The 27,201-nt window shown below is 47.8% G+C and overlaps 1 protein-coding gene across 1 annotated transcript in view; it reads left to right on the top strand.

Annotated features, from left to right (window-relative positions):
* Positions 1-25,152, top strand: part of lrmda (leucine rich melanocyte differentiation associated) — a 195,120-nt gene extending 169,968 nt beyond the window's left edge. Inside the window, exons 6-7 of the mRNA XM_042066373.1 lie at positions 1,757-1,838; positions 23,081-25,152. Of these exons, the coding sequence (XP_041922307.1) occupies positions 1,757-1,838; positions 23,081-23,160 (162 nt within the window). The 3' untranslated portion in view covers positions 23,161-25,152. The remainder of the gene's footprint in view (positions 1-1,756; positions 1,839-23,080) is intronic.
* The last annotated feature ends 2,049 nt before the right edge of the window (positions 25,153-27,201 follow it).

The raw sequence follows: 27,201 nt of genomic DNA, 5'->3' as shown, positions 1-27,201 counted from the left end.
TGGCTCTGAGCCAGCCGAGCCCCTGTGCCTGTGGGTGGTGCCGTTAATAATGTGGCAACTGGGAAGATTAATTGTGGGCCAGCAGTGGGATTACGAGGGGCTTTGTGCGTCCGAAAAGGGATGTTGGTGGGGAAGGCCTCTTGATCTGTCAGGCTGAGAGGAAATTAGCTGGGGCAGGTCAGAGCTGACTCTAGCACAGTACCGCTGACGTCAGGAGAGACAAACGCGGCCAGGGGAGCGTAGAGAGGCGCACCTCACAACATCACAAACACACTGCAGCACACCTCACAACATCACAAACACACGGCAGCACACCTCACAACCTCACAAACACACGCGCACCTCACAACATCACAAACACACGGCAGCACACCTCACAACCTTACAAACACACGGCAGCACACCTCACAACCTCACAAACACACGGCTTCAACTACACATGGACCCCTTTATATCCCTTTATGTTTTATTAGAATTCTTGTCTTCTGCAATGAAATGAAATTATATTTCCCCCCTGACTGTATTACCATAGTTGTTCTTATGATCTATATTTCTGTTCTTTTTGCTCTCTAAGCCACACTGTTTACCTGAATCCAATTTTCCTCTCAAGGATGTCCTCAGCACTACAGAAAAACAACATTTGGAAAAAAAAAACTCCTGCCCTTCCTCTAATATGTATTTGTCAGTTTGAATTTCTATGGTGATTAAAGAGCCTGTGAGATCTCGCCTGCAGAGGTGGAAGCTGTTTTTGCAAAGGCATCAGATATCAGCAGCATGTCATGATAAACTGCCCACTCCCAGGGCTTGTTGCAGGCCAGCAAAAAAAATGGGGTAGCTTGCTGTTGAAAGAACATTTAGAGAGGAAGGAAATAATACGAAGGGCATCCTTTGGACCTGTAGAAAGCCAGCTCTGGGCTCTGGCTCTGCTGAAGCAGTTTTGCACCCGGCACGAGCGCTTTTGTGTTTAGGGTGAGTTGACCACCGAGGGTGTGGGGTGGAGGGTGGACACGCTGGACACGTGGCGCGGGCATTATGCCACCTGTTGGACTGTAAACACAGAGCAGCCCGCAGGAGTGGCGGAGAGAGAGAGTGGATGCCTGACCTCAAGATGACCTCCAATTCCTGTTCATGGCTCAGCCGTGGAGAGGCCCCCCCTGTTCCCTTCCCCTCCCTCTCTGAACACCCACAAGCCCAGAATCACCACCAGCCCCCCGCCCCCATCCACCCCCCCAAACAGGCAGGGAACAGATAATCAAAGCCAGGGTCGGAGCGCGCCTCGCCCCCTTCCACAAAGTAATGAAACCTGCCCTCCTGCGCTCAGTGATAAAACACGAATGGTGGCTTGAACATTTTCTGCCCCACACTGATAAAATTTATGGCACTTGGACAATCAGTCAGGGCAATGAAATCTCTCTCTCTCTCTCTCTCTCTCTCTCTCTCTCTCTCTCTCTCTCTCTCTCTCTCTCTCTCTCTTGCTTTTCTCTTTCCCCCTTTCTCTCCCTCTCCTCTGTCTTTCTTTCTCCTTTATTTTTTATCATCAATCATTTCAATCTGACTTGATTCGGTAGTGACAAATTGGGGTTTTAATTTTGACTCTCTTTACAATAAGTGAATGAATTAGAAACCAGCCATATTATTATTTTGCACTTTTCCCTGAGGGATGTTGTGTTAAAGGGGGTCCACCCACACACAGACTCAGACTGGCTCAGAGTTGAAATGCATTATCTGTCTCTAATGATCCTTTTCTCCCATGCAGGACTCCAGTGACAGGCCAGAATGCCATGCCACTCCTTACACACCTTTGCCCAGAGGATCCAGAGATGGCAAGAATCACAAAGGTAGGAGCATGCTTCTCACGTGTGTCCAGACTGTCCCGAATACTGCATTTGCTTGAATGTGAAAATCTGTGTGTGGACATCCTTGCCAGGGAGATTTATCAGGAGACTAAACAAAGGCACCAAATGGGACCCTATGCATGGTTAGATTAAAAAGAAAATGGTGTCTTACACAGCGGTAGGCGAATATTAGCAGAATGTTTAAATTCTCCTGGAGCAGTCAGCTAGTCAAGGTCTGACAGCAGAACAGGAAAAAGAAAAATGTCTATGGCGTTGGGTGGCGCTGACGGAGAAGAAGTGGTATTTATGCACGAGGCATTCATCACCGGCGTCATCCGCCGCACACACAACACCTGAACACCTCCTCTCTCTCTGGACGCCCCGCCAGTGGCTCTCCTGTGTGTGTGTGTGTGTGTGTGTGTGTGTGTGTGTGTGTGTGTGTGTGTGTGTGAGGTCATCTGTGCGCTCCACAGCCCCTCACCAAGGACAGATCTATTTCACAAAGGCTGACCCGCATCTTTCAAATGCGGCGGAAAGAAACGTCCGGCGCTTTGTCAAAATCATGTTGCTTGAGAATAGTCCATTAAAAGGTGCGCGGGACCTGACATATGAAATATTTTTGCTCCCCCTTAGATTTGGGGAGGCTGACACTTACCATTTGTTATTTTTACGATACTGTACTGCAGTGTTAGATAACACAACCCTAATCTTTGTCCTTCAGTTCCCTTTAGTCCACAGGCTTTATCATGGGCTTTTTATTTATCTTGACTTATTACATATTCTATTTGCTTAATGCACTGCCTCCTTCACTGTAACTCTTTTATTTGCATTCACCTTTGACTGCATGATAAAAACATACTTTAATGAAATGGCAGAAAATGGTTCTGGAGCAAACACGATGATTTTTCGCTGTGTTTACATTTTTCTCATTTTTTACGAGTGGAAATCTTCACCACCACATAATCACCTCTGCTCAGTGCACATGTAAAATGTACCTTGTAGCATTCTCTTAAAGTCACTGGCACACACACACACACAAAAGACCCCCCCCCCCCCCCCCCCCCCCCCCCACACACACACACACACACACACACACACACACACACACACAGACACAGACACACACAAGACCTACAGTACATACACAGACACATGCAAACAAATACATACACACACACACACACACACACACACACACACACACACACACACACACACACACACACACACAGACACAGACACACACACACACAAGACCTACAGTACATACACAGACACATGCAAACAAATACATACACACACACATACACACACAATCCAGTCCCCTCCCGTTGCAGTGGCTTAGACACTGCATGGCACTAGCCGACGGGATTAGAGGCTGGCCTGACAGCCTGCTGTCTGATACTGAGAGGCTCTGTGCGATTTCTCAATATCTCTACAATTGATGTCACCTGCACCTAGGCCCCAGAGCCAACGTGCCAACGGTAATTATAGCAACCAGGAGGTCTCAGGAGGGGAAGAGTGCTGGCAGCTCAGTGGCCAGACCAGAGAGGAAAAGAGCAAGAGACAGGGAGAAGGGGGGCAGGAGAAAGAGAGAGAGAGAGAGAAAGAAAGAAAGAGAGAGAGAGAGAGACAGAGAGGGTGGAAAAAAAGGAAGGACAGTGTGGCTTTGGGGATCAGCCCTGTCTGGGGCCGTTTGGAGTCAAGTAAGGGTAGACAAGCAGGGAGCCGACAGACCGAGGCTCAGCCGGGAGGAGAGAGAGGGAGAAAAAAGGAAGAGAAAGAAGGAGAGCTAGAGAAGGAGAAGAAAAGGAGAGACAAGAGGGGGTCTACGCAGGGAGGCCATGTCTCGGCGCAGACGTGACACGAGGGCGGACTCCGGCGGGCAGCGAGGAGACCGGGCGAGTGGCCGCAGGAGCCTGATCTACTGTCAGCTCGGGTTTAAAGTCCCCAGCGTCCAGCGCAGCAGCTCCCAGCACAGCCAATCACCAGCCACCAGCGCCCAATGGATGCAGTCATTGTCTGACCCGAACACTTTCCTAGGAGGGCTTTTGTTATAAAGATTTAAGAGAAAAAGGACACCTTGTACGCAATGTATTACGTAGTCTGTATAGCAGTGGTTTATTGTCTCCATGACCCTAGCATGAATAATTGAAATGGAAATATACGGTGGCTTCCCCAGATCCTCTGGACATTCGGAATGCAATGGCCGCTGTCTTTGATACTGTTGTGTATATTAAGAAAGGCAGATCGGGCTGTCATCAATCTTTTCTTTAGGCAGCTACATGTACATGGAGACCAAAGCAAGTGAAATTATACTCCTATATCAGGCCTGCCGCCTCCCTGTGCTGTTATTCTGGGCAGGGCTCCAGCTGTGTTGTATGTATGTATTTTAAATGGCACACAACTGTTATTAAAAGCCCTGGAGGAAAAGCAGCCTTCAAAGAGAAATCTGCACTGACGACACCCCAGAGACTCTGCACTTTTTCTCCCCTTCGCCTGCAGTTTGCTTTCATTATGGCTTGGCACGGGCTCGCACGGCGAAACAGAACATATCTGAAGAATAAACTGTTTTACAGTCACGGCAACAACAAATAAACAAACATCTGGAACCGCTCAGCGCATTCCATTAAAGGCGCTGCACGTCCCCCCACCCCCCCTCTTCTTTTGCCAAAAAAGTGAAAATGATGACAAATGGCCTGTCGTGTGGACAGGGAGCGGCCAGATGACGGAGCTGTGGGTGCTAAGCACTGACTCTTAAAGCTCAGCAGGACTGGGGATCTCTACACCTGCTGCTCCTCTCCCGCTCCCCCCATTACCCTACATCTGGAGAGCACACATCACTCATTTGCACAAAGTTTGGTTGTCACGCTCACGTTGTTATTTAAGCAACAGGGCTAGTTTGATAGGCCACTGTGAATATTTATGCCCAGAATCTGTCTGTTAGTAGAAGCAGTCGATGGATGAGCGTGGCTGGTATTTAGTACTATGAAATGGCTCTTACCAGTTTATAAGGTGAAGCATATCAAATAGCCCGTAGCTTTGCCTCTGGCACAGTTGCCTTACAGGAAGAGCTCTCGGCCCCGCTGTAAATGGTTTGTGTTCATTCATCAAATCTCTAGGCATAAACTGAAGGCCAAGCCTGGTCCACTGATGGTTCTTTTCCATTCATCTCAAGGCTTCCTGTGATGCGTCAGAGTATTATATGGAGGCTGTGGCCATAAAATGGCTCAGGGAGAGTCCGCCTGCCTCTGGTGTTCCTTATTAAAGTCCTCTACGTGCTCCGCGGGACATTTCAGACGGACGCCTGATGAGGATAGCAGTGGCATCTCTCCCCAGATGAGGATCATTCTCATACTGAAGACAAATGTTGGCCATGTCTGTTGAGCGGGGCCTGCTGTTTAATAAGGAGAGTATCAGCGCAGCCATTAACCCATTCCTGCTGCTAGGACTTCAGCTCAAAAATCACATAGCTGCGTGTTATTTGATGAAGTATACAGTATGGCACATCTCTTGTGGCATTTAAGGTTGTTTAGAAGCATTTAGGAGCATTTGTAAAATTATATTCAAATGCATGTGTCAGTATAGACATGGGTGAGGTGAGGAGGTTATTAGGATGTTATTGTGTGTGTGGATGTTATTGTGTGTGTGACTAGTAGGCTGGTCGTTATCACACTGAATGATGTGCAGTCACTGTGTAGCAGAAAGGCACACGTTAACACAACGTCAGTCATGGTGATGAATGTTAGAGGCACAGACTTTTGTAGGATAGCCTTCCTACCACAAAAACACACAAAAGCTCCAGTGCACTCATGCTAAATGCTCTTTGTCCCGTCCATTTGAGACTCTCACTTGAAGTCAGGAAACATTATCTAGTTTTATAGCATAAACAGTGCCTGCCTGTGGTCTGCTCTGAATGTCTTTTTTATAAGCGCTGTGCTTTCTGGTGTCCTTTGTGTCTGTGGACTGATCTGATATTGCTCCTCTCCAGGGGCTGTGCTGGGCCTCCCAGGAGTGGCTTGGCTCAGGAACATGAATATCCATTAGTCTGGCCATGGAGATTAATGATGGTCCAGGAAGCGCCAAAAGAGTTTTGCGATCCTTCACAATGCATCTAAAACACTCAGCTGTCGGCCCTCTGAAGGATGGGAATCTGGGCTTTTATTTTATTTTATTTTATTTATATATTTTTTTTGGGCTGGTAGTCGTGTGGTGTACGGCAGGCCCTCTTTATCGCAGTGCTGGAATGCAGCGCTAGGTTGTCTCGGTACGGAGCGGGATAGATTAAAACGCCAGGGAAGACTTAACTTCCTTGACAGTTTAAACTGCTGAACTCTTGGCTTGCCATTTCCCCAACTGCTTTGAGATTGTTTCCTTTCCACAGTGTCATTATCCGCCAACGAGAATGGCACGATGCTCACTGAATAATTCTGTTTTGTGTCGGGTTTGGGGAAATGTCATTGACACCATTGTTTTTTTTCCCCTGGTTTCTCTTTTTTTGGTCGAACTTTCCTGTTTGATGTAGCTGAAGAGAACCTCAGGAGCCTCACTTCTAAGACTCCCTTTCTAAAGAGGAAGAGTGTTTCAAGCACACATGACAGTGTCAACTTAGCGCTCGCATTTGCTTGGGTTTCATTTAAGAGATTTGTTTTAGTTTTGTGCAGTCATTTGAATATGAAGTAAACACAGCCTGTTTGTTAGGCGTGTGTTAATAAACCATGTTTAAGTCAAGTGGTAGAGGCTCTGAAGTGGCTACGATGGAAGCAAAGGGGTGAAAAAAGTAAACAGGCTCTGATAAACTGCGCCTTTTGAAATGGAAGGTTATGAGGAGAGGATATGTTCACCTGAGATGTCATAGAACTCACGGCACTTGATCATTAAGGGTAACAACCAACTACAGCACATCTATTTATACCCGCCGTGTACTTGGCTTTGGGGAGTTAAACGATTCGTCAGCCTGTACTGAGAAAGTGTCAGGGTGATGGACAAGGGCATGAATGTTTGCCAGCTGGTCCCGCCCGCTCGCAATAACATTCTTGTGGTACTCGGGACCTTGGTCTGATTCCCAGCAACACTGGCGCTTCCCTGGAACATGACAGTGAATATATCACACAAATGGATACCCTATGCTCATGTTATAATCAGCTTCAAGAGTGATTGCTAATGCAGTCAAACCATTATTCACATGGCGGGGTGATTTGCTGCTCGGCGTTGGGGACATCGGAGACGTTGGCTTGTGTTTCCGCCGTGCTTTTAGTTGCGCCAGAACGTTAGCACAGGTTAGGTACGGCTTTCATGGTTTCGAAACGTAGGACTTTATCATCATAATTTATGAGAGGAACGGCATCCAGATGGTTGGCGTGTTTTTTTACGGGAGGTGGGAGGGTGTGTGTGTGTGTGGGGGGGGGGATCGATGCTGGGTCCTCGAGTTTCTCCAGGACTGCCTGGTCTGAAATGGACAGCCAGGCGGCGGGTCAAGGCCTTCTCTCTCAGCACTCTAGCACGGAGACGTGGGGAGCCCTGGCACAGGCCGAGGAACTCGAGGCAAATCCGATCTGTGCACACTGAACCACTTCTTGTGTTCTAGCGCTGGTGGAAGTGAGGGCCAGTGGAAATATTTAACAAGACATTTCTCCCTCACAGGGGGCTTGAATGTGCCATAAAGCAGTAACTCAAGACTTTGGGAAGATGTGCTCCCAAAGTGGTGTGTGTGTGTGTGTGTGTGTGAGTGAGTCATATTTGAGAAAGTTTTCTGTCTCTCTGTCTCTCTCTCTCACACACACACACACTATTTCTCGCCTGTTGTTTGTGTGAACAGGAAGCATGCTGCGATTTGAATTACAAATGATGGCAATTAGTTGTATGACAGTGTCCATCATTCTACTTTAATTGTGCGCTACATGTTTATCAGGCCTATTAATCACTGAAATCAGATCTGGGGAGATGTCCCCCCCAGTGGGCTGACGTCCCGTGTGCCGACGCGGCGCCTCGTCTGGGATCTCATGTTGCCGTGGCCTCAACATCGTCAGCACTAAGTCAGGCTTGTTCACACCAAGCACCATTTGTGGTCCACTTATGCTAAACAGCAATAAAGCACATTTTTTAACCAGCTGAACATGATGAGAGAAAGGCGCTTGTCACCTTGGGACAAGATGGCATTCTGGAGTGATTCATTGGTATGGTTTTCGTGCTCAGACGTGGTACAAGAGGCCGGGCTCATCTATCAGTTACGGTAGGCTCCAGTGAACCATTGTCTGAACCGTTTCTTGTTCAATGGTGAATTCTGTGATTTATCGTCAGCTGTCTCAACTTCAATACACAATCACAAGACACTTACACACTCATGTCTGGACTTGGACTGATGTGTGAATATCAGCAGCCTGATGAATGGCTCTAATAATTTCCTTTATTCATCTCATTCCCCTCTAAGTTGCACACTGCATTCACTGATGTTGTTTGAAGGGAGGAATCCCATTAATATGCCATCAGTGGGAATTTGAGTTAATTCCTCCTCTATGCTAACAGTAAAAGTATGATTCTCTGTGTAATGCCTAATTTAATTTTCATTGATGTCATTTTAATTGAAGTCAGCTTTTTGGGCTCACTTTGCTGTTCTTAAGCACTTTGCAGACCCTATAAAAATGCGCCTTTCATTTTCATTGTTTTAACCTTTGATTTTTGTAGAATATTCTGCACTATTCTACTATCTGTAGAATATTCTATTCTGGACTAAAATAACAAGGTCAGCAACATGCTACAGTCTCAAGCAACCTTTTAATCTGTCACAATGATTTGTTTATGAAGTTGCTGTGAACAGACTGAGCAGGTTTCTCCATCACTGTAATACAGGCTGACAAGTTATTTTACTGTCATAATTTGATTGGGTGATCATTTTTGACATGCTGTGTCGCTGCGAGACTATTGAGTTGACTGAGTCATGGGGGTGAGGCCTAAAACTTAATTCCAGACAGCAGTGATTTACATAAATATTTTTTTGTCATTTGTCAGGGAGAGGAGTACATTTTTTAAGAGTGTGGTGAGTGATTAACCTCACCACGTCAGGTCACCTGACCAACTTGAGAACATGTCATTTTCAAATTTGGCCCTGTCATTTTTTGGCTTGTCCCATCTGAACTCAATATTGAATTGAAAGATTCAGTCACTTTTTATAAGAAACCAAAACAAAATATTTGGCAATTCCACTGATATTATTTTATTGTCAGATCTTATTTTTATTGACTGGTTTCTGTTCCAGTTTTGTGTTTTCTCTTATTCCTGCTTTTCTCCACATCAGCTCTGTCCCCGTGCTAAAAGCAGTGCAGTGGAGCATGCACACAGACATGCACATTCTTATATACGCTGGTTTAAAAAAGATACGCCAGACCAGGAAAAAACAGGGGTGATAAAGGGGGAGGTAAGTGTTTGACATTGTACTGTAATGGAACCATTCTTAAGACTGAATCACTGCAAATGGGCCTACCCCATGAGAGGAGATAAAATATGCCTGTGCACTTGACACCATTAAGCTATGCTAACCAGTACCCCAGGGGAGCAGCTGAGCACTGTACCTCCTCCAGCAGACTGCCATTTCCCCATCCAGCGCCGCCGCCATCAGAGATGCCCGAGTGCGATGGGGAGATGGAGAGGGAGAGAGCGGAGCGGGGGGAACAAAAGATGAAAATGGCATGAAATGAGATGAGTAGAGATGAACACCCACGGCCTGCGGGACCACTTTCCCCCCTTGTCCTCCAGACACGAGTGTGAGGACCAGTGTTTACACGCACTGACCCAGTTGCACTTCCATGGCCGTTACTCAAGGCCTCGTTTTTTTTTCTTTCCCCTCCCCATCCCTCGTGGTGCTGCTGTGATTATTGTGAAGCAAATAAATGGGATGTTAAGCCCCGAGTTCTAAGATATCGTAATGGTAATCTGGGCTGCTGCCACCCTTATGCTTTCAGAATACTCCCGGCCTGAGAATATATCACACGTCGTGCTTGATTTCATTGGAGATTGAGCGGCTTCCCTCGCCATGCATGCTGCTGCTGGCGAAGCAGGGGGGTATGGCATTAAGATAACCTTGGGGGAAAGAGACTCCAGACCCAGGGCCAGCCCTCCACAATCACTAACTAACTGTGACATTTGGGCACTGCAGCTGTTCAAGTCACTGCACAAATACACACTCAGATCTACTGAACTTTAAGCTGTGCCTAAGGTAGCCATCTTTTTTGTTTTGTATCGTTTTTGTTTTTGTTTTTGTTTTTGGTCTCCTTTTGGAGGCATTAGTAAATACAATTAAGCCACAGTACTGTTTGGTCAAAAAGAAAGTAGTTCAAAGGTATTGGCAGCACTGCATGATAGTGAGATATGAGCTTCATAATATTTGACTTGGTTAATTCTGGTGCCCTGGAAGAACACTGCGGCTCCTATCAGCTTTGCGATCCCCAGCCCTGGTGGAGCCGTACCTCAGCTAGGGACTTCTTCATGCAGCCAAGCACATAATACGCTCTGAGCCCCTGTAACATGTACGATTATAATTAGCTTTGTCAGGTCCAAGCCCCCTGCAGCCCCCATGCAGATAATATGATAATACGTCTTCATAACCGACCGACCTTACATGCTCAATATTTCTCTCCTTATGAAGATTACATGTCAATAAAGTAATTGAGTCCCGGGGTCTGTGGCACACGAAGATTTAGGTTATTGGACTTTTCAGGGCAGTGATGTATGACCGTTATTATTCTACCTGTCAGGGGATGTGCACAGAAGCTGACGATGGTCCGAGGATGTCAGGGAGAGAGAGAGAGAAAGACAGAGGGGGGAGAGAGAGAGAGAGAGAGGAGACAGAGGGAGGAGGAGGAGAGGAGGGGGCTGTTCCTCAGTAGCAGGCAGCGTGGTTAATCATTCCCTCGTTCTGTTCGGCCGTCTCCCTGGCTGCATGCTGAAGCAGGATGTGTCATATTAATTAACAGAAGTAGAGATTCAGTAAACTCCTGTCCATTAGATGGGGTGTGGGGAGGCAAGGCCTTAATGGATGTTCAGCAGTTTCTCATTGTTATGTCATGGCTGTCATAGATTCCTGTCTGGTGACATCATTTGTTTTAATTCAACCTGCTTCATCTTCTCCTCCTGTCTCCCCACCTCTCCTCCACCATGATGGGGGCATCAAATGAAGCCTTATTTGCTGCTTTATTATGCATTGCCTGCTGGAGATATGCATCTAAATCTTTGGGCAGCTTTGTCATGTGTCCATGAGGTTGATACCCAAATTGAGAAGCTGTTTTGAAGCACCCAACAGAGAAGGTAACCTCTCCACTCAAGCCTGCAGAGGGAAAGAGAGTCAGCCTGGTGTTAAAGGATGTTTTACCATGTCCCTTTGAATTAGGCTGTGAGATTGATATCATGCAGGCAGATGAGGCAGCCGTCTGAGTGATCCCTTCACTCCATCATGGTGACACCGGGCTTCCAGCGGAACAGTGATCCGTGGTGATGGGCGCGCCCTGCACCCAGAGCCCCGCTTGCTGCCACTGCGGTGCTCCTCGGCTCGGCCCTTGTTCTTTTTATTCCCACCCCCTCGCCCTGTTTTCTGTCGCCGTGTCACGTCGCATCAGCGTCCAGCCGAGGCTGCGGCAGGCCCCAGGTACTGCTCCATCAGGCTTCAGGAGCCCCGCTGAAATGAATGTAATAAAGGCGAGCCGGAAAATAGCACGCAGCACTTCATCGCGGTCGGGTAATAAGTGTGGAGTGTGTGTGTGTGTGTGTCTGTCATCTCTGCAGGGTCCGCGGGAGCCAGACACTTGTCCCACGGTCAGCCAGGTGTATGCCGTCTGATCCGTGAGCGCAGTGGCTCGGAGGAGACTCAGATTGGTATTGATATCTGTCACTTGGAGGGATTGTCACGCTGCCTCATCTGAGGCAGTGTTTAAGGCATGTGGTCATGTGCTAATGGACGTCTGCCTGGGACTGAGCTCTGGTTTCCATGACCTGGCCTGGTGTTTGATGGAGTCGCCGCGCCATTCACTCTTGTGGGTTGTTGTGGTCAGGATTCGGTCACAACATTGTTGATTTGAGCCCCAATGCTACAAAGTATGATATGTGACCCTCAATCAATATTGTCCCAGACATGTTTTGACAGTTGAATAGCACAGTGTTCAGAATATCATGGTGGATGGTGGTATATTTAAAACTCTTTGGTTACATAGAAAACCCAGTGGTCAGTGGGTAGTGTGAAGTAATGGTCCACCTTTATTTCTTTGTTTCTTTATCCACGTTGTGTCCAGGTTCAAGTTGACATGACATGTACTGTATCTTTGCACACATCTGCAGTTAATGTCATTTATGGTTGGCTAGTGAAAGGTGGCATAATAGACATAATGTCTCAAATGGGTGATGATTAGTGAGACTCACAATCTAATATTATTCACTAAATATAAACCTGTAATATTGGTAGGAAGATTTTCTAGATATTATCATTGATAGCGAAATGTCATTGAAACCATCCCATGAATAATGTTCTTGTACATTAGACAATATAAATGAACCACATGTAATATTTTCTATCTCACAGAAAATGGTCCTGTCCCTCTCACGAGTGCAGGTGTTAGAAGTATTCCCTGACGTGTGATATGATGAGTGTGTGTGATATGAAGTCACCTTATCAATCACCCAAATGCACTCGACCAGGCAGAGCCCAACGCAAACGTCAAGCTTGAGTGACACTGCAGGATATTGAACTGAACATGCCCTTTCCCCTTAATGCAGTCTCTGACATGGTGCCCATGACCTGCCCGACTGCAGTCTTCCGTACAGATGACTGAGCACGGGGGCTATCCTTGGCTCGCACAGCGGTTTGAATCACTCTAATTGACCTGACAATAGACTTCATTACACATTCTTTCTCATGCTGTATTGGAGGATAATTATTATTTAATGCACACTTATTTAGACTGTCATTAATGCACGACCTGCCTCCAATGTCAAAGAGATTAAGAGTGAAGTCATCATTGAAAGATGATTAATACAATGCCGCTTTGTTATTGAATCCTGTCGAAGCGATTCAACTTTAAATGAGCAACTTTCTCAAACGCTCCCATTAATGGAGAGGCATTACTGGAATCAGCCAAATTATAAATTGCACTGTGCATTGCAGGACCACTTATCTGCCCTCTGCTTTTAATTAGAAAGGGGGCTGTAATGATATAACTAGCCAGCCTCATAGATCCCAAATCAAACTGCCTTTTTATGGGTAGAGTTCACTAATTAATACCTAGATGGGTATTAAATTGACTATTAATGGCTAGAATGTATTAATAAGTATAGTCTCCCTTTACTTTAATTAGAGCTATATTAGCAGTGTGGTCCACTAATTGTTGTTTGTATAACAGCATAAAATAATTGAATTACTTTAAACTAAGAACTGAACATACGACTGTGTGAGATGTTCTTCAGCAGTCTAAAATGATGATGCACTAGTATTTTGCCAATTCCATGTTCAGACTAGCTGTTAGCTGCATTGTAAGTCTGTTTATGATTTGCTCATATATTGTTCCAGTGAGATTAGCGCTTTGTAAACTGCTTGAATGCAGCCTCAAATTACCATCCTCTTATCTCCTGGCCACAGAGTGTCTGTGTGGCGCACATAGACTAACTATACATAGAATAAATGTCATTGAAATTAATTTAAGCAGCCTTGAATTAGGCCTCCACCATAATCTCCTTCTTCAGTCAAAATTTATGTCCTCCAGGATTCAATTTCCTCCCCGTGCTCATAAGTTGGAGTACAGAGAGCGATAGACTTTTATCAGTGCAGCTGTTTGAGGACTTCATTAATGAGTCCTGTCACTTTCAATTCACAATATTTGACTGTGCTAATCTGGCGCGACGGAGTTGCCTTTGCAGTAATGCTACCTCTCAAGGGTGAGGCGAAAGAGAGAAATGTTAATGTGATGGGGTCACAAGAAGGAGTATCGCATTCGTATCTTTGAGCTCAATAAGAACGGTAGAACAGCTTCACCATCCCAGCCCTGCTATCATCCGTCAGAGAAAGTGCTCATTTGAGGTCACAACAGAGGGTGGGGAAAGCACACTTGAGCCCAGTTTGAAAAGGCTCCAGAATATATAGATGGGTTGTTTTTGCTTGGTTGGGAAAATCATGTGGCAAATCAACCTGGTATTGATCAGGGCTTTTGAGGCACAACCTGGCAACCTTCCCCTGACAAGCTCTCCAGCTCCGGCAGAGGCACATCTCTCAGCTCCCCCTCTCCTGTTGGTTCCCCTGCTCTCCCCTTCATCACAGCGGCCCCATGGCTCGCACATTCCTCCGCATTGTGTAAATGTCTGGGGGTTGGACGCTTCTTCTTCAATAAATGCAATTTGCCTTTTGAATAAAAGTCAGAGTCTGACAATAAAGTCAAAACATCCTGCCAATAAAAATCCCTGGTGTCATGACGCTTCCAAATCTCCAGCCGAGCAAATAAAACAATGAAGTATGTTAACTGGGCTTGAAGGGAGATGTTAAAAATCTAACACAACAGAGCTAACGCTGATCTGACCTGACATCTTTATTACGTCCACAAAATACAAATGCGATGTCACCCCAGAAAAGAGGGCTCGTGTGTTTGGACAAACATATCAGCACCGCTGAGTTCCTCAATGGTTAAATGACTCGAACAGGATCTTGGTTTGATAAATGATTTTAGCCTTGTAAAATCGTAGCAGATTAAAATAAATATGCAATTTAAATCAATTACATTATTAAAAGATAATCAGCGTGCTCTTCAGGTACATGCTATTAGACCTAAGAGCTTTCTTTTAAGGCTACTCATGATTCATTAATAATGGTCTACTCAACTGTATATTCAGCACATAGTAATAGCCCAAAACATTTTTCCCTGTTTCAGTTTTTATTTATTGTTCAACATCTTTGACACTTCACAGTATTTTTACCTGGATATTGTGTAATTTTCCATAACAGTATTTTGTATGTACAAATTTAACAGACAACACAATTGCACCACATATAACCCACAGTATATGTAGGTTTCTTGTTTATCTTATCTTTGTACATTTTGTGTTTTTTCTTTTTCATTTTTTTATATTTCTTAAAATCTTTCATACTTATTCACTGACTACCATTGAAAAAAAACACGATAAAATAACTATTGAAGCCTTTGGTCACTTCACTTGTGTAATCGTCATTTGCAGGTTGAATTAATTTGCCCCGACACTCATAATGATAATAGCAATAGCACAGCAGTGCTTCCAGCAGTGGGACTGGGTCTGCTGGAGAGGAGGAGGCATTCATTTTGTTGTCGGCGTTAACTCTGCCGCTGCTTATTGGCCCTGCTGTGCTCAGGCCTCTCTCCTTGCTGTCGAATGTTCCCCACTTATTTGTATGCGGTGCAATGTTCAGTGCCGACTCCCCAGCCTGTGCCTGAGTGAAAAATGGGCCACATTTTCCTGATAGTCCGTGTGGATGTGGAGTATAAATGGCTAATGAATTACAGATGAACATTGACGCAAATTAATCTTCCTGATGTCCCTAGGTTATATGGCAACCATTTAAAAGTTTAATCAATACACTAAAGTTGAAAACATGCAGGCGCTGCAGTTGTTTGCCCGCAATAAACATCAGTGGGGAATGGGAAGGCGCACACCCAGTGCATGCATCATAATGACAGGAATTTATGTTTAATGGACTAAATATTTTTTATTGGAGGAGAACAAATGTCAGCTTAACTCCATAAGTTATGCATTGGTCTTCCCATCTGAGGCCCTCTGAGGGATGGCTGACATCTTCTCCCAGCTTTCATACATAAAAAGAATGAGACTAGACAGCTCTATTCCTTTTTTCACCCTCTCTGTACTTGATTTCCTCGCTTTTACACACACACACACACACACACACACATTCTTACACACCCTGTGAGATGCCGTTTGGGCTGCAGACAAAAATCTTTTTGTGTATAATTTTTCAGGTTTTCGATCACAACACCTACTGACCCACTCAAAGCCAAATCCCTAAACAGGATTCCCATGGCATCTCTGTACAAAATCCCCCCTTCCCCATCAACACCCACAAAGCCTGGGAAAGGAAAACAAGAAGTATGTAAAAAGGATGGGAAGGAATAGTGTTATCTTCTCCAGCACATGTGTGTGTGTGTGTGTGTGTGTGTGTGTCAGGGCTTCTCATGCCTGAGATTCTGTGTGTGTGTGTGTGTGTGTGTGTGTGTGTGTCAGGGTTTCTCAGCACTGGCAGCCCTTGCTCTTGGCCAAGAACCTGCTTCATTCAAGAACACATGGGTTCCTTTTTAGCCCCAGCCCAAGCATCAGTCTCAGGCACTTCCCTCTGGTGATTTACTGGGTGACACTAGCCAGGCTCCTGATCTCAAATGCTCCCCGTGTTCTCAGAGGAAATAAGGAGGAGAATGAAAGCAGATCTGGTCATTGAGGTGAATATGAATTCCCCCTGGTGGGTGATATCCATTGGCTTTGTGTTTGACTGCTGTTCCTTACTCTGATGTTTGTTGTGTTATGTAGAGGGTCATCTTCAGGATAAAACATGCCCCAGTGCATAGATGAGTAATAGAACCTCCATGTGCCTCTATAAGGGCTTTTACAGGAGAGAGCCGCCCCTTAGTTTACACATTCATTCACTTAGAATTCATGTTGTTATACTACACTTTGTTAGAACTACATACTGTATAACACCATACTGAGCAATTTCAGATGTAAAATGCATTTATTTTGTGTGTGTGTGTGTTCTGTAAGGAATATGATTTCTAAATAGGTGTAGTGTGCTTCCTCTATCCACATATCTGCTTTGCATTCAGAGGGCTCTTCTCCTTGTATACGGAGGGGGCCCCAGGGCCATCATACCACCCCCCCCCCACCTCCACCCCCTCGCATGCTGGATGGATGGGGCAGCTGTCTGGCCAGGCCATTGTGTGGAGATGAGACACACAGGGCTATCCTAAATCTGCATAGTGAGGGAGGTTGCCGCCATCGCCGCCATGGCCATGATGTTGCGGTGGTCTGATAAAAGGGGCGCGGAGGAGATCTACGATGTCTGGGAATAATAGCATGGGCTCCTGGCTGCCTCTGTCCACGCTCATAACTCACTCTCACGCCGGACGCTGGATGCCTGCACACACAAACCTGGCGCTAGCTTCGCCCGTTAGGTATTATCCCGGCCCTTTGAGATAATAAGGAAAGTTTAATTGCGTTGTTAATTGATTTTTTTTTTCCCCCACATTATTACCTTGATTGATTGCGGCGGCTGACGGAGACGCGGGGGTGCGGGCGGAGCAGAATAGCGGGCGGCGCTGAGAAGCCGAGCCTTGCAGAGAATAGATAACCTTGGTGTTAAGAGCTACATCCTTTGGATATGTCTTTCCTTGACATATTGATGGCCCTTGAAAAGAGGGGAGCTGATTGTATGCAGAAAGCAATCATTAAACCCACTTCAGGCGCCTGTTGATGAATTTGTTTTCTCCCTCAGCCCCTCGTTAAACAGAAGGCCTCACTAGCCATGGCAGAGGCCATTTTTCAATCCCTTAACTGAGTCTTCTGCTTGTCCTTCTCAGCTCTTAATAAAATATGGTACATGTTTTTGATAACAAGATTCCAGGCAAGTCAAACAACGATCCAGAGATTTAAGGGCCCTCAGAGTCTGGAATGCTGAGTTTAATGTGGAGTATATATTTTAAACGTTTAGGAATGCGATCATCACTGGCTTTTAAAGCATTGGACCAGAGGAGAAATAATTCAATTATTCCATCTGGTGCAGCTATTGTGCCTAATCCACAGAAATAAAGGTGACTGATGGCTCATCTCATCTCTTGTAAGCTGACCACGGGAAGCCTGCGGAGGACACTTGTACTTGTGCAGATGGCTCTGTGAAAAGCCTGCTCTGGCTGGGGAGGACGTGCAGGTCCGCTGCCACTAAAGAGAGCGCTTCCACTCCCTGCCTTTTAAAACAACAAGCTATGACATGCGAGGAACAAAAGCACAAACTGTTCCCTTGCCAAAGTGCGCATGATGGAAACATTAGCTGCCAGATAGCTGCGAGCCTGTCACCGTAATGGCTGCTGGATGGCGGAGGGCCTGGGAGCGGCGCGGTGTGGTGTGGTGCGGCTCTGACTGCTCTCTGGTGGGGAGGAGAGGAGAGGAGAGGGGCCGGAGGTGGCGCCAGCTCCCTGACACAGCGAGGTCTGTTTGGAGCTATCAGCTCATCAGACACACACACACACACACACACACACACACACACAGACACACACACACACTATCAGCTCATCAGGCCCCGCTGCTCTCCCACGGGCCTCGCCTGCCTGCACTCTCCTCCTGCAACGGATTATGTAAGAAAATCAGATGCTGCCCATGCAGCTCCTCTACCTTAGCTCACTTTCCTCCCACCTCCCTCACGCACGCACGCACGCACGCACGCACGCACGCACGCACGCACACACACGCACACACACAGCAGCAGCACCTTTTCTCTCACTCTCCTTTTCTTTGGGCTCGTTTTCTTTGTTGCGCGTAATAACTGTGGTGTCCAGCTGTGGCGGGAGGCCGCAGGAGAGCAGTTAGGGGCGGGAGCTGCGCTGGATCACACTTCACTCCGGCTGCCAGTTTACACTGAGCATGCCCCCCCTGCCCCCCCCCCCGCCCCCCGCCCGCCTCTGGCCCGCACCTCCGTCGCCGTTTCCCCATCACTCGGCCCGCAGTTAGTCCGGGGCGCCGTCCCAGATGGCCGCGCTGAAAGTGCAGGCAGAGCAAAAAGAGAGAGAGAGAGAGAGAGAGAGAGAGTAAGTGAGTGAGTGAGTGAGTGAGTGTGTGTGTGAGAGAGAGCAGACAACTCAGTGAGTGAGTGAGCTGGGCCGCCTTACCCCCGTGGCGGCTAAGAAAAGCCTGAGCATGCGAGCCTCCAGCCAGCCTGGATCTGTCTGTCTGCTCAGCCTCAGGCTCCAGGCCACAGCTCCACACAATATAATCATCACCCAGCACCTTATTCATCACACACACTAGCAGCTTTTACTTATTACTGTGTTTAAGCCGCAAAAAAAAGCCTCTCCGCTTGGCGCCATGCGTCCTGGATGTGGTAATGTGTCCTCCAGCAAGCAGCAGGCAGATGGCTGGATTTGGCTGCCTTGGACAGGCGTGCGTGGGGAGAGGTGGATCTGTCCGTGGCGGCTGGTTGCTTGTTTGGTGGTGCCGGTGGTGGCGGTGATGGGATTCAGACGTGGTGAGTGGGATGGAGATGTTTTCGGTAAGGGTGTGGGATTTTGTGACCCGGTGTAGCTGCTGTGACTGAGCACTCACACTCGGCTACAGCGGTGGGTGTCAGGAGATCTCAAGACGAGCCGTCTCAAGCTTCAGGCTCCCGCAAAGCCCTTTTGGCGAAAGGCAGCAGCTGGATTTCATTCATCGCTCCTTTCTCTCTCTCTCTCTCTTTTTCTCTCTGTCCTTCTCTCCTGCCTCCACCCCCCCCCCCCCCCCCCCCACCCCCCATCCTCCTGACTTCCCCAGCTTTGCCAGGGCATTCCAGAGTCTATGCCTGCTTGGCACAGCCTGGTGGTGGGGTGTGTGGGGGTGTGGGGGGGGGGGCGGGCGACAGTGGTGCTCGTGCGCGTGCCCACCCACGGCTGGGAGCAGATGTGATGCAAGGTGACAGCTCCTCACACTTCAGTGTTTGGATCACCTCAAGTATCGGGGAGATCAGGGAGCATGAGCGTCGCTCTGCCACTGAAGTCCAAATTTAGATTGACTGGGGCCGTCCCGGGGCTCGCCGGCCGCGCTGACAGAACAGGCCCACCAGGAGGACGCCGCGCAGGGGAGGAGTGCAGCGGGGAATGACATGGCGTTTGGGGGACAGAAAGAGAGAGGGATGGGGCGGGGGGGGGGAAGAGAGAGAGAGAGAGAGAGAGAGAGAGAGAGAGAGAGAGAGAGGGGGGGGGGGGGGGATGGGGCGGGGGGGGGAGAGAGAGAGGGAGGGAGAGAGAGAGAGAGAGAGAGAGAGAGAGAGAGAGTGATGGGGCGGGGGGAGAGAGAGAGAGAGAGAGAGAGAGAGAGAGAGATGGGGCGGGGGGGGGGGGGAGAGAGAGAGCTAGAGATTTGCCTGACTGGATTACAGCAAGGGTAGGCTAACTTTGAACTGATAGGAGAGAGAGAGAGAGAGAGGGAGATGGAGAGAGATGGAGAGAGACACAGAGAGAGAGTGTCAGGTTTGGTTAGAAGAGGCGGGCTGGTGTTGGAATATGCGTGGCACTAATATGGCACCAGTATCTGTGTCCTCATCTCTGCTTGCTGTCAGCGCGTGCGACGGCCGGGCCCTTCTCTGCGGCCCTGACGGTGTCACCTCAGATTAGGCTGAGCTGAGCGCCCGCTCCCTCACTCACTCTGCCTGCTCGCTCGCTTGCTCGCAGCGCCGCACCACACCACACCGCGCCACTCTGCCCGCCCGCCCGCCGCATCACTCAGCAGCGCGGGCGCTTTGTTTCCTGATGCCTGCCCTTTTTTGTCATTAATGCACTTGATGTCTGTGTAAAGGAAGGCGAGGGGAGGCGGATCTGTTGTGCTGTCAGGGGGGATCATTGACGGCATTAATGCCACTTGTCCTTGCCTCATTGACTAAGCGCTGACACCTAGCCGCACCACGCCGCGCGAGCGAGCGCGCTGGCATCCATCAAGCGGCGCACTCTGTCTGTCTGCCTTTCACGCATTCTATCTCTTTCTTTTCCTCTCCCCGACACAGAGGCACAGAGACTCTTCTCTCCCTCCATCACTGGCTTTCTCTGTCTCTCTCTCTCTCTCTCTTTCTTTCTCTCTCTCTCTCTGATGCACATATCAGTCAAAGGATCTTGCCGCCTCAGTTGGAGTCTTGACTCTCTGAGAGTTGAAATGTCTCCACACAGAACTCTCATTCTTCCCAGGCACTCAGGTGGTCCGGGCGTGTTTGCTTTTTCGCTCGGCCATATTTTCTCTGCATCGCCCCTTCCGCTCCATTTCATCAAGCGCCCGTATGATTAGAAGGCTTGAGGCGACCCCACAGACGAGAGGCTGCTTTGGAATGGATTAGAGTCATTTAAGACGGAGAAATTGATTGCGTCTTAATGAATCTCAGAGGTCACGTCGTCTATAAGTCGCTCCAGGCCAGGCAGGCGCCTCCTCCACAGCTGAATAGATTTCCCTTCAGCAGGCTGCAGGGAGGTGGGGGGGCGGGTCAGGGCTCTGCGATGGGTTGTGGAGGTCGAGGGGGTCTGCGTGTTCAGAAGACCTGCGTCAGGTGATGGGAGATACAGTATGTATGCTTTTCAGGAGATGGAAGGGATGAATTGATGCCATGTTGAGGGTTATTGATCCTCCTCCATATGCTATAATCCAGATTCAAACAGCTGAAGGGATTTGTTTGAATTTAATAACGCTGTCCATTTTTATGCTGTCTACTCTTTGTGTGATTATTTGTTGTCTACTGTTCCAGTAACTGCTCATACAACATCTGCATATCTTCCCAGACGATATCCACACATTACCTACCTCTGATTGTCTGTGTGTGTGTCTGTTATCAGACACAAGTTAACACAGTGGAATGCCCCTTTAATGATAATGGGATCTGAGTCATTAGGGAGGAAAAAACATAATTAAACCCAACAAGTATAATTGGCCCCCGTGTCTCCCTGACACACACACACACACACACACACACACACACAGGCGCAAGCGCACACACCCACCTCAGACATTCCTCCCATTATAAATAGCAGGCTGTGAGCGGTGTGTCGTGAGCTCGTCAGTCTCTGCCCTGTGGGAGGGCGCTGCACTGTGAACAGTCCTCCTCTCTGCCCTTCCAGAGCCTGTCACAACATCAACAACCACAAATCCGTCCAGCCCCCATCAACCCCAGCCCACCGCAACCCAGCACACCCCAGTCCAACCCACCCCACCCAACCCAGCACACCCAGCCCCCCGCAACCCAGCACACCCCACCCAACCCAGCACACCCCACCCCACCCAGCCCAGCCCCCCGCAACCCAGCACACCCCACCCAACCCAGCCCACCCAACCCAGCACACCCCACCCCACCCAGCCCCCCGCAACCCCCCGCAACCCAGCACACCCCACCCAACCCAGCCAACCCAACCCAGCCCCCCGCAACCCAGCACACCCCACCCCACCCAACCCAGCCCCCCGCAACCCAGCACACCCCACCCCACCCAAGCTAGCCCACCCCACCACACCGCATCCTGGCCAGCCCCTTCCCTTGTAGGATGGGTGACACAGGATGGTGCTGATGGAGTAGGATGGGTGACACAGGATGGTGCTGATGGTTATCTCATCAAATGCAGCAGGCCACTCGACAGCTCCTGTCAACCACACTACACCAAACCACACAACTCTCTCTTTCTCCTTATATGTATGTATGTTTGTGTGTGTGTGTGTGTGAGTGTTTGTGTGTGTGTGTGTGTGTGTGTGTGTGTGTGTGTATGTGTACTGACCACAGTGATCCCCTCTGTCCCTCTGACCATTGATCGCTGTAATAATTGCCTCCTCGTGGATCAGGCTGGTGTGGTTTTTTTTTTGTTTCTCTCTTTCTCTCTCTCTCTCACTCTTTTTTTGTCTCTGTGGAAGGCAGGCTCTCTGCTTGTTACTGTCTAGACATTGCCCTCAGGCCAAATGTTGTCTCTGTGGTGTTCTTCAACTTGAGAAGGATGCTCTGTCTCCTCTGACGTACCTTTTATGCCACATTTGAATGATGGGCTGACATTTGGGAGTCTGCGTTTTGTTTCTTGGAAAAATATTTATATAAATATTCACAATGGGGAGCTGCATCTGTGTTAAACAAGGCAAACTGAAAGATTGTGCCCATCTCTATTTTGAGTACTGCCATCTCCTGCGCTGTGTCTCCATGCTAAGTTTAAGTACAAATAATGTGCACATTATTGTCTGCATAATGCACATTAGTAGCAACACCGTGTGTCTTATTTGTTGTATTTTATACAAACATTATCTTGATATTGGTTTATGGGGAAATATTGAACCCCATATGTTGTGTGGCAAACAACCTAATGTCAACATAGTGGTATAATAATTAATTAATAAAAGCAGATAGTAATAAATATCTGCTTTATTTAAATGCCTAAAAAATGCATGTATTTTACAGGTTTGTTGTCATAAATGAAGTTCAGAATCAGGCATCTTTTTTGTTCTGGGTTTTAGCATTCATATCATTCTTCTTTGTTTGTTTGCAGGAGTGTTTGCCAAGTGCCGTTATGTCTACTACGGGAAGCACTCAGAAGGCAATCGCTTCATCCGCAATGACCAGCTTTGACGGCGAGGCCAGCTCTGACACCTTGTTTTAAATAGCCATACATACATTCCCACAACTCTCCTTCTAAATACCCAGATTGCCAGTCGCAGTGGAGCACGCCAGCTGCCCCACACCACGCAGTCCTCCAGTGCTTTCTGCTGACCGCACCGGCCCTGTCAGCTCCGCTGCCACGTCTTCATCTGAGCAGTCCCCGCCAGATTGACATGATTGCCTTTAAGCAGAGTCCCCAGCACCACTACTGCCCCCCTACCCCGCCCCCCCCCCCCCCCCATCCCTCCACTGGCCAGACTGACAGACAGCTCCGGCCAAGTGCCTGCGCTGACAGGATGAGCGCCATGATGGATTGCCTGGCCCAACCGCTGCTCGCCGTGGGTCAGGGGTCACACCTGAGGCTTCATTGGGCATGCGCCAGACGGGCAGGGCCACAGAGAGAGGCCACTCTCAAAGTCAAAGCTAAAGTTAAACCACTCCACACCGTACACACACACACACACACACAGGCAGCAGTGGTGGTGGGGAGTGCCTCTGCTTCACACATTCCAGTTCCTGTATGCATAATCAATCTGGGCTTCTGATGCCAGTGTGCTGGATTTTGCCAAGTTTCTGTTTTCTGTTTTTGTAAAATGTTTATGGTTTCCTTACTGTTTGCTTACATCTGTAACTGCTGAATGCAATCTATGCACTTTCACAATGAAAGATATTGAAGCAGGTCATGCAGGCACTAGTTCTAGGCTTTTGATGGATTGTGTGGCATATGTTTTGAAAAGACATTTGTAAATATATGAATCAGGTTTCAACTTTTGATTGAGCTCTAATTGTTACTATTGTGAGATGGGGATATATGATTTCTACATTGCTATTGAATATCTATAATGAATTGAAACCATGAGCAAACCAAGATGTTACTGATAATGATTATTTTTAGGAAATATGTAAAAAAAATCTTATCTTTCTTTTTCATAATTGTAGTAACCATTCTGGCTCTTTTGTAAACATGCAGACCTCTGCCAGCAGCATTGATGTGTGTGTGTGTGTGTGTGAGTGTGAGTGTGTGTGTGTGTGTGTGTGTGTGTGTGTGAGGGTAAACACTGCTCGACACGAGAGGCAGCTTGTGGAGGATCTGGCCTGTGTGGCTGGGTGCTGGTGGCCAGGCTGCTGGGAAGTGGTTGTGGAGGTGAGAGGCTGCTGGAAGTGGTTGTGGAGGTGAGAGGCTGCTGGAAAGTGGTTGTGGAGGTGAGAGGCCGCAGCCTGGCAGGGCGGCCCGATCCGCAGAGCTGATGCGGGGGAAGAGCCGTCCTCCACAGAGCCTGGAGGAAAGACTTAATGAGGAGGACTTCCACAGCACGGAGCAGGAAGGTGAGGCAGAGCATCCGCATCAGCCGCTTTCAATGGAGGTGGAGGAAGAGGAGGAGGAGGAAGAGTAGCATGGGGGAGGACTGAGAGGACCAGGGATGTGGATGACTTTTAACATTTCTCTTCTTTTCTGTTTTTTTTTAATGCATCATTCCATAACTTCAGCCGATTTACTTTTCCATAAACTTCCCATCGAAATGTGTTCCTTGGCTTTTGGCTAATAAAAGATATATGTTTCTTTACATACCAGTTAGAAGAATCTTCTGTGCTGTTGATTGCTGAAATAAGCCTGGATTATAAACCAAAGAACAATAACCTATAAATTGCTCCGTTTAATAATTTATCATCATATCTGTCTACCTCTGTGCTTACAATGTAAATAGAGTAACATTTTAATATGCACATTTTACACATTCAGTCCAGTAATGGGGCAAGCCACTGTTGACTTTTCTTATGCATTAACTATGACACATTTGAACATTTAGTTTGTCATTGTATGCACTCACTCCCATTCCTGGTGTCATACATGTTTGTGTCATTGTCGAAATTATGTGGATTTTTTTTGTATCTGTGCTGTGAAGTGACAAAAATAAATTTGATGTCAATTTATTCAGTTATGGTCAATTTATGGTGTCTTTTCTCAGTTATTGCAACATTCAGTTGTTTATATGGTGCACATCTACCTTCATAAACATTCAGTTGTTTATATGGTGCACATCTACCTTCATAAACCAAACAAATAATAAAATAAAACAAATCAATAAAAAGAAGCGAGAACATCTCTGGTCTGTTAACTAAACTCCTTTGGAAACTAGAGCAAGAACATCTCTGGTCTGTTAACTAAACTCCTTTGGAAACTAGAGGGTTTTTTTCAATGAATCAGGTTTGCGCTGACTCCGTGTCTAGTTGGACACAGCACACCTGACCAACCCATTAGGTGTCAGGACAGGAGGGGGGTTGTGGCAGAGCAACAGTGTGTTTCTTCATGTGCTGCTCAGAAGCCAGCAGGATGCTCTCAGAGCCCCCATCAGTGAGTTGTAGAGGCGCTCTTTTCTCCTCTCCTCTTTTCTCCTCTTCACTCCACTTCTCTCCTCTTCTCTTTTCTCCTCTTTTCGCCTCCTCACTTCTTTCCTCTTTTCTCCTCCTCACTCTTCTTTTCTCCTCTTCACTCCTCCTCACTCCTCTTTTCTCCTCTTCACTTCTCCCCTCCTCACTCATCTCCTCTTTTCTCTTCACTCCTCCTCTTTTCTCCTCCTCACTCCTCTCCTCATTTCTCCTCCTCACTCCTCTCCTCTCGTCTGCTCTCTGTGCATGTGGTCTGTCAGAGTGACACTTTCTCGGCTGCGTCCCATCTTGCTTAATTACTGGGTGTAATTAAGTGCGCTCCTCTCCTCTTGCCCATGTGTGCATGTGTGTGTTTGTGTGTGTGTGTGTGTGTGTGTGTGTGTGTGTGTGTGTGTGTGTGTGTGTGCCAGCCAAGAGAGCCCAAACACATTTTATAGATGCCACTGGACTTGAAGGAAACCATGTGTGTGTGAAGCTTTACTCATCAATCTTTCAGGGCTGGGAGGATAGAACGGTCAGGGATAGCCTGGCAAAATATTTGAGCATATGTATGTGTGTGTGTGTGTGTGTGTCTGTGTGTGGGTGCTTTACATTGTGGATTTATCTGATGTGTGTGTGTGTGTATATGTGTGTGTACACCAGTGTGGGTGACATTGTGTGTGGGTCTATCTGTTGGGACCCATGTTTTTCTGTATGTGTGTGTCTGTGTGTGCGTGGGTGTGCATGAATGCATATACATCTATGTCTGTTTCCTCCTTCTAACTGTCCCTCCCATTATGGGGATGTCTGTCCTTTCCTCCTATGAGACTATGTGCCCAGAATTCCTACTGGCACACTGTTCCTTAGCGTGGTCACTAGTGCCAGCGTTTCAAAATGACAAGGTTTGTTTGTGCGTGTTGTGATATGCTCAGAGGAAACGCAGACTGACAGCTGGAGGAGGCAGGAGGAGGAAGCCACAACAAGTCTCCCCTCTGCAGCCCTCCTCAACCCACCTCCCTAGCACACACACACACACACACACACACACACAAAATGTCATCTCTCCCCTGGCTGCCTTCGCCACAGCCATTCTGATGAAAAGAACAGACATTTAAAACTTTGTGACATGTGTCACAGACGCTGCCATTGAGCCAGTGCTGCTGATGTAGCCTGAATTGACAGCACCCGAGCTGGCGTCGCTGGCTAGGGGACATACCGAGTTTGGTGTGTGTCACTTCCCATCCTCGTCACGGCCTCCTCTGCTCTCCTCTCCTCTGCTCTCGCGCGGGCTTTTCACAAATATAAACAGCATTAGGGGAAGGAGGAAGTGCAAGCTGGGGAGACATATGCTGACATACGCCCGCGTGAGGCGGAGGAGGAGGAGGAGGAGGGATGGAGAGAGAGAGAAAGAGAAGGAGAGAGAGATTGTGGATGTAGTCTAATTAAAGGATGAGCTACTGAACAACCGGTGGGCACTGACCTGTGTGACTGGTGTGGCACGGCGGTGCCTGGGACGGCTCCTGTTTGGCCAGACGTGGCGCGGCACCTCATCAGGATGGATCAGTGGCATGCTGCCAGCCCCCAGGCCAGCTGCGCAGGTCACACACACACACACACACACACACACACACACACACAGACTGG

The sequence above is a fragment of the Alosa sapidissima genome, chromosome 16, assembly GCF_018492685.1.
Source record: "Alosa sapidissima isolate fAloSap1 chromosome 16, fAloSap1.pri, whole genome shotgun sequence".
In the NCBI taxonomy this organism is placed as follows: Eukaryota; Metazoa; Chordata; class Actinopteri; order Clupeiformes; family Clupeidae; genus Alosa; species Alosa sapidissima.
The sequence above is the reverse complement of the archived record's forward strand: the minus strand, read 5'-3'. Positions and strand labels throughout refer to the sequence as shown.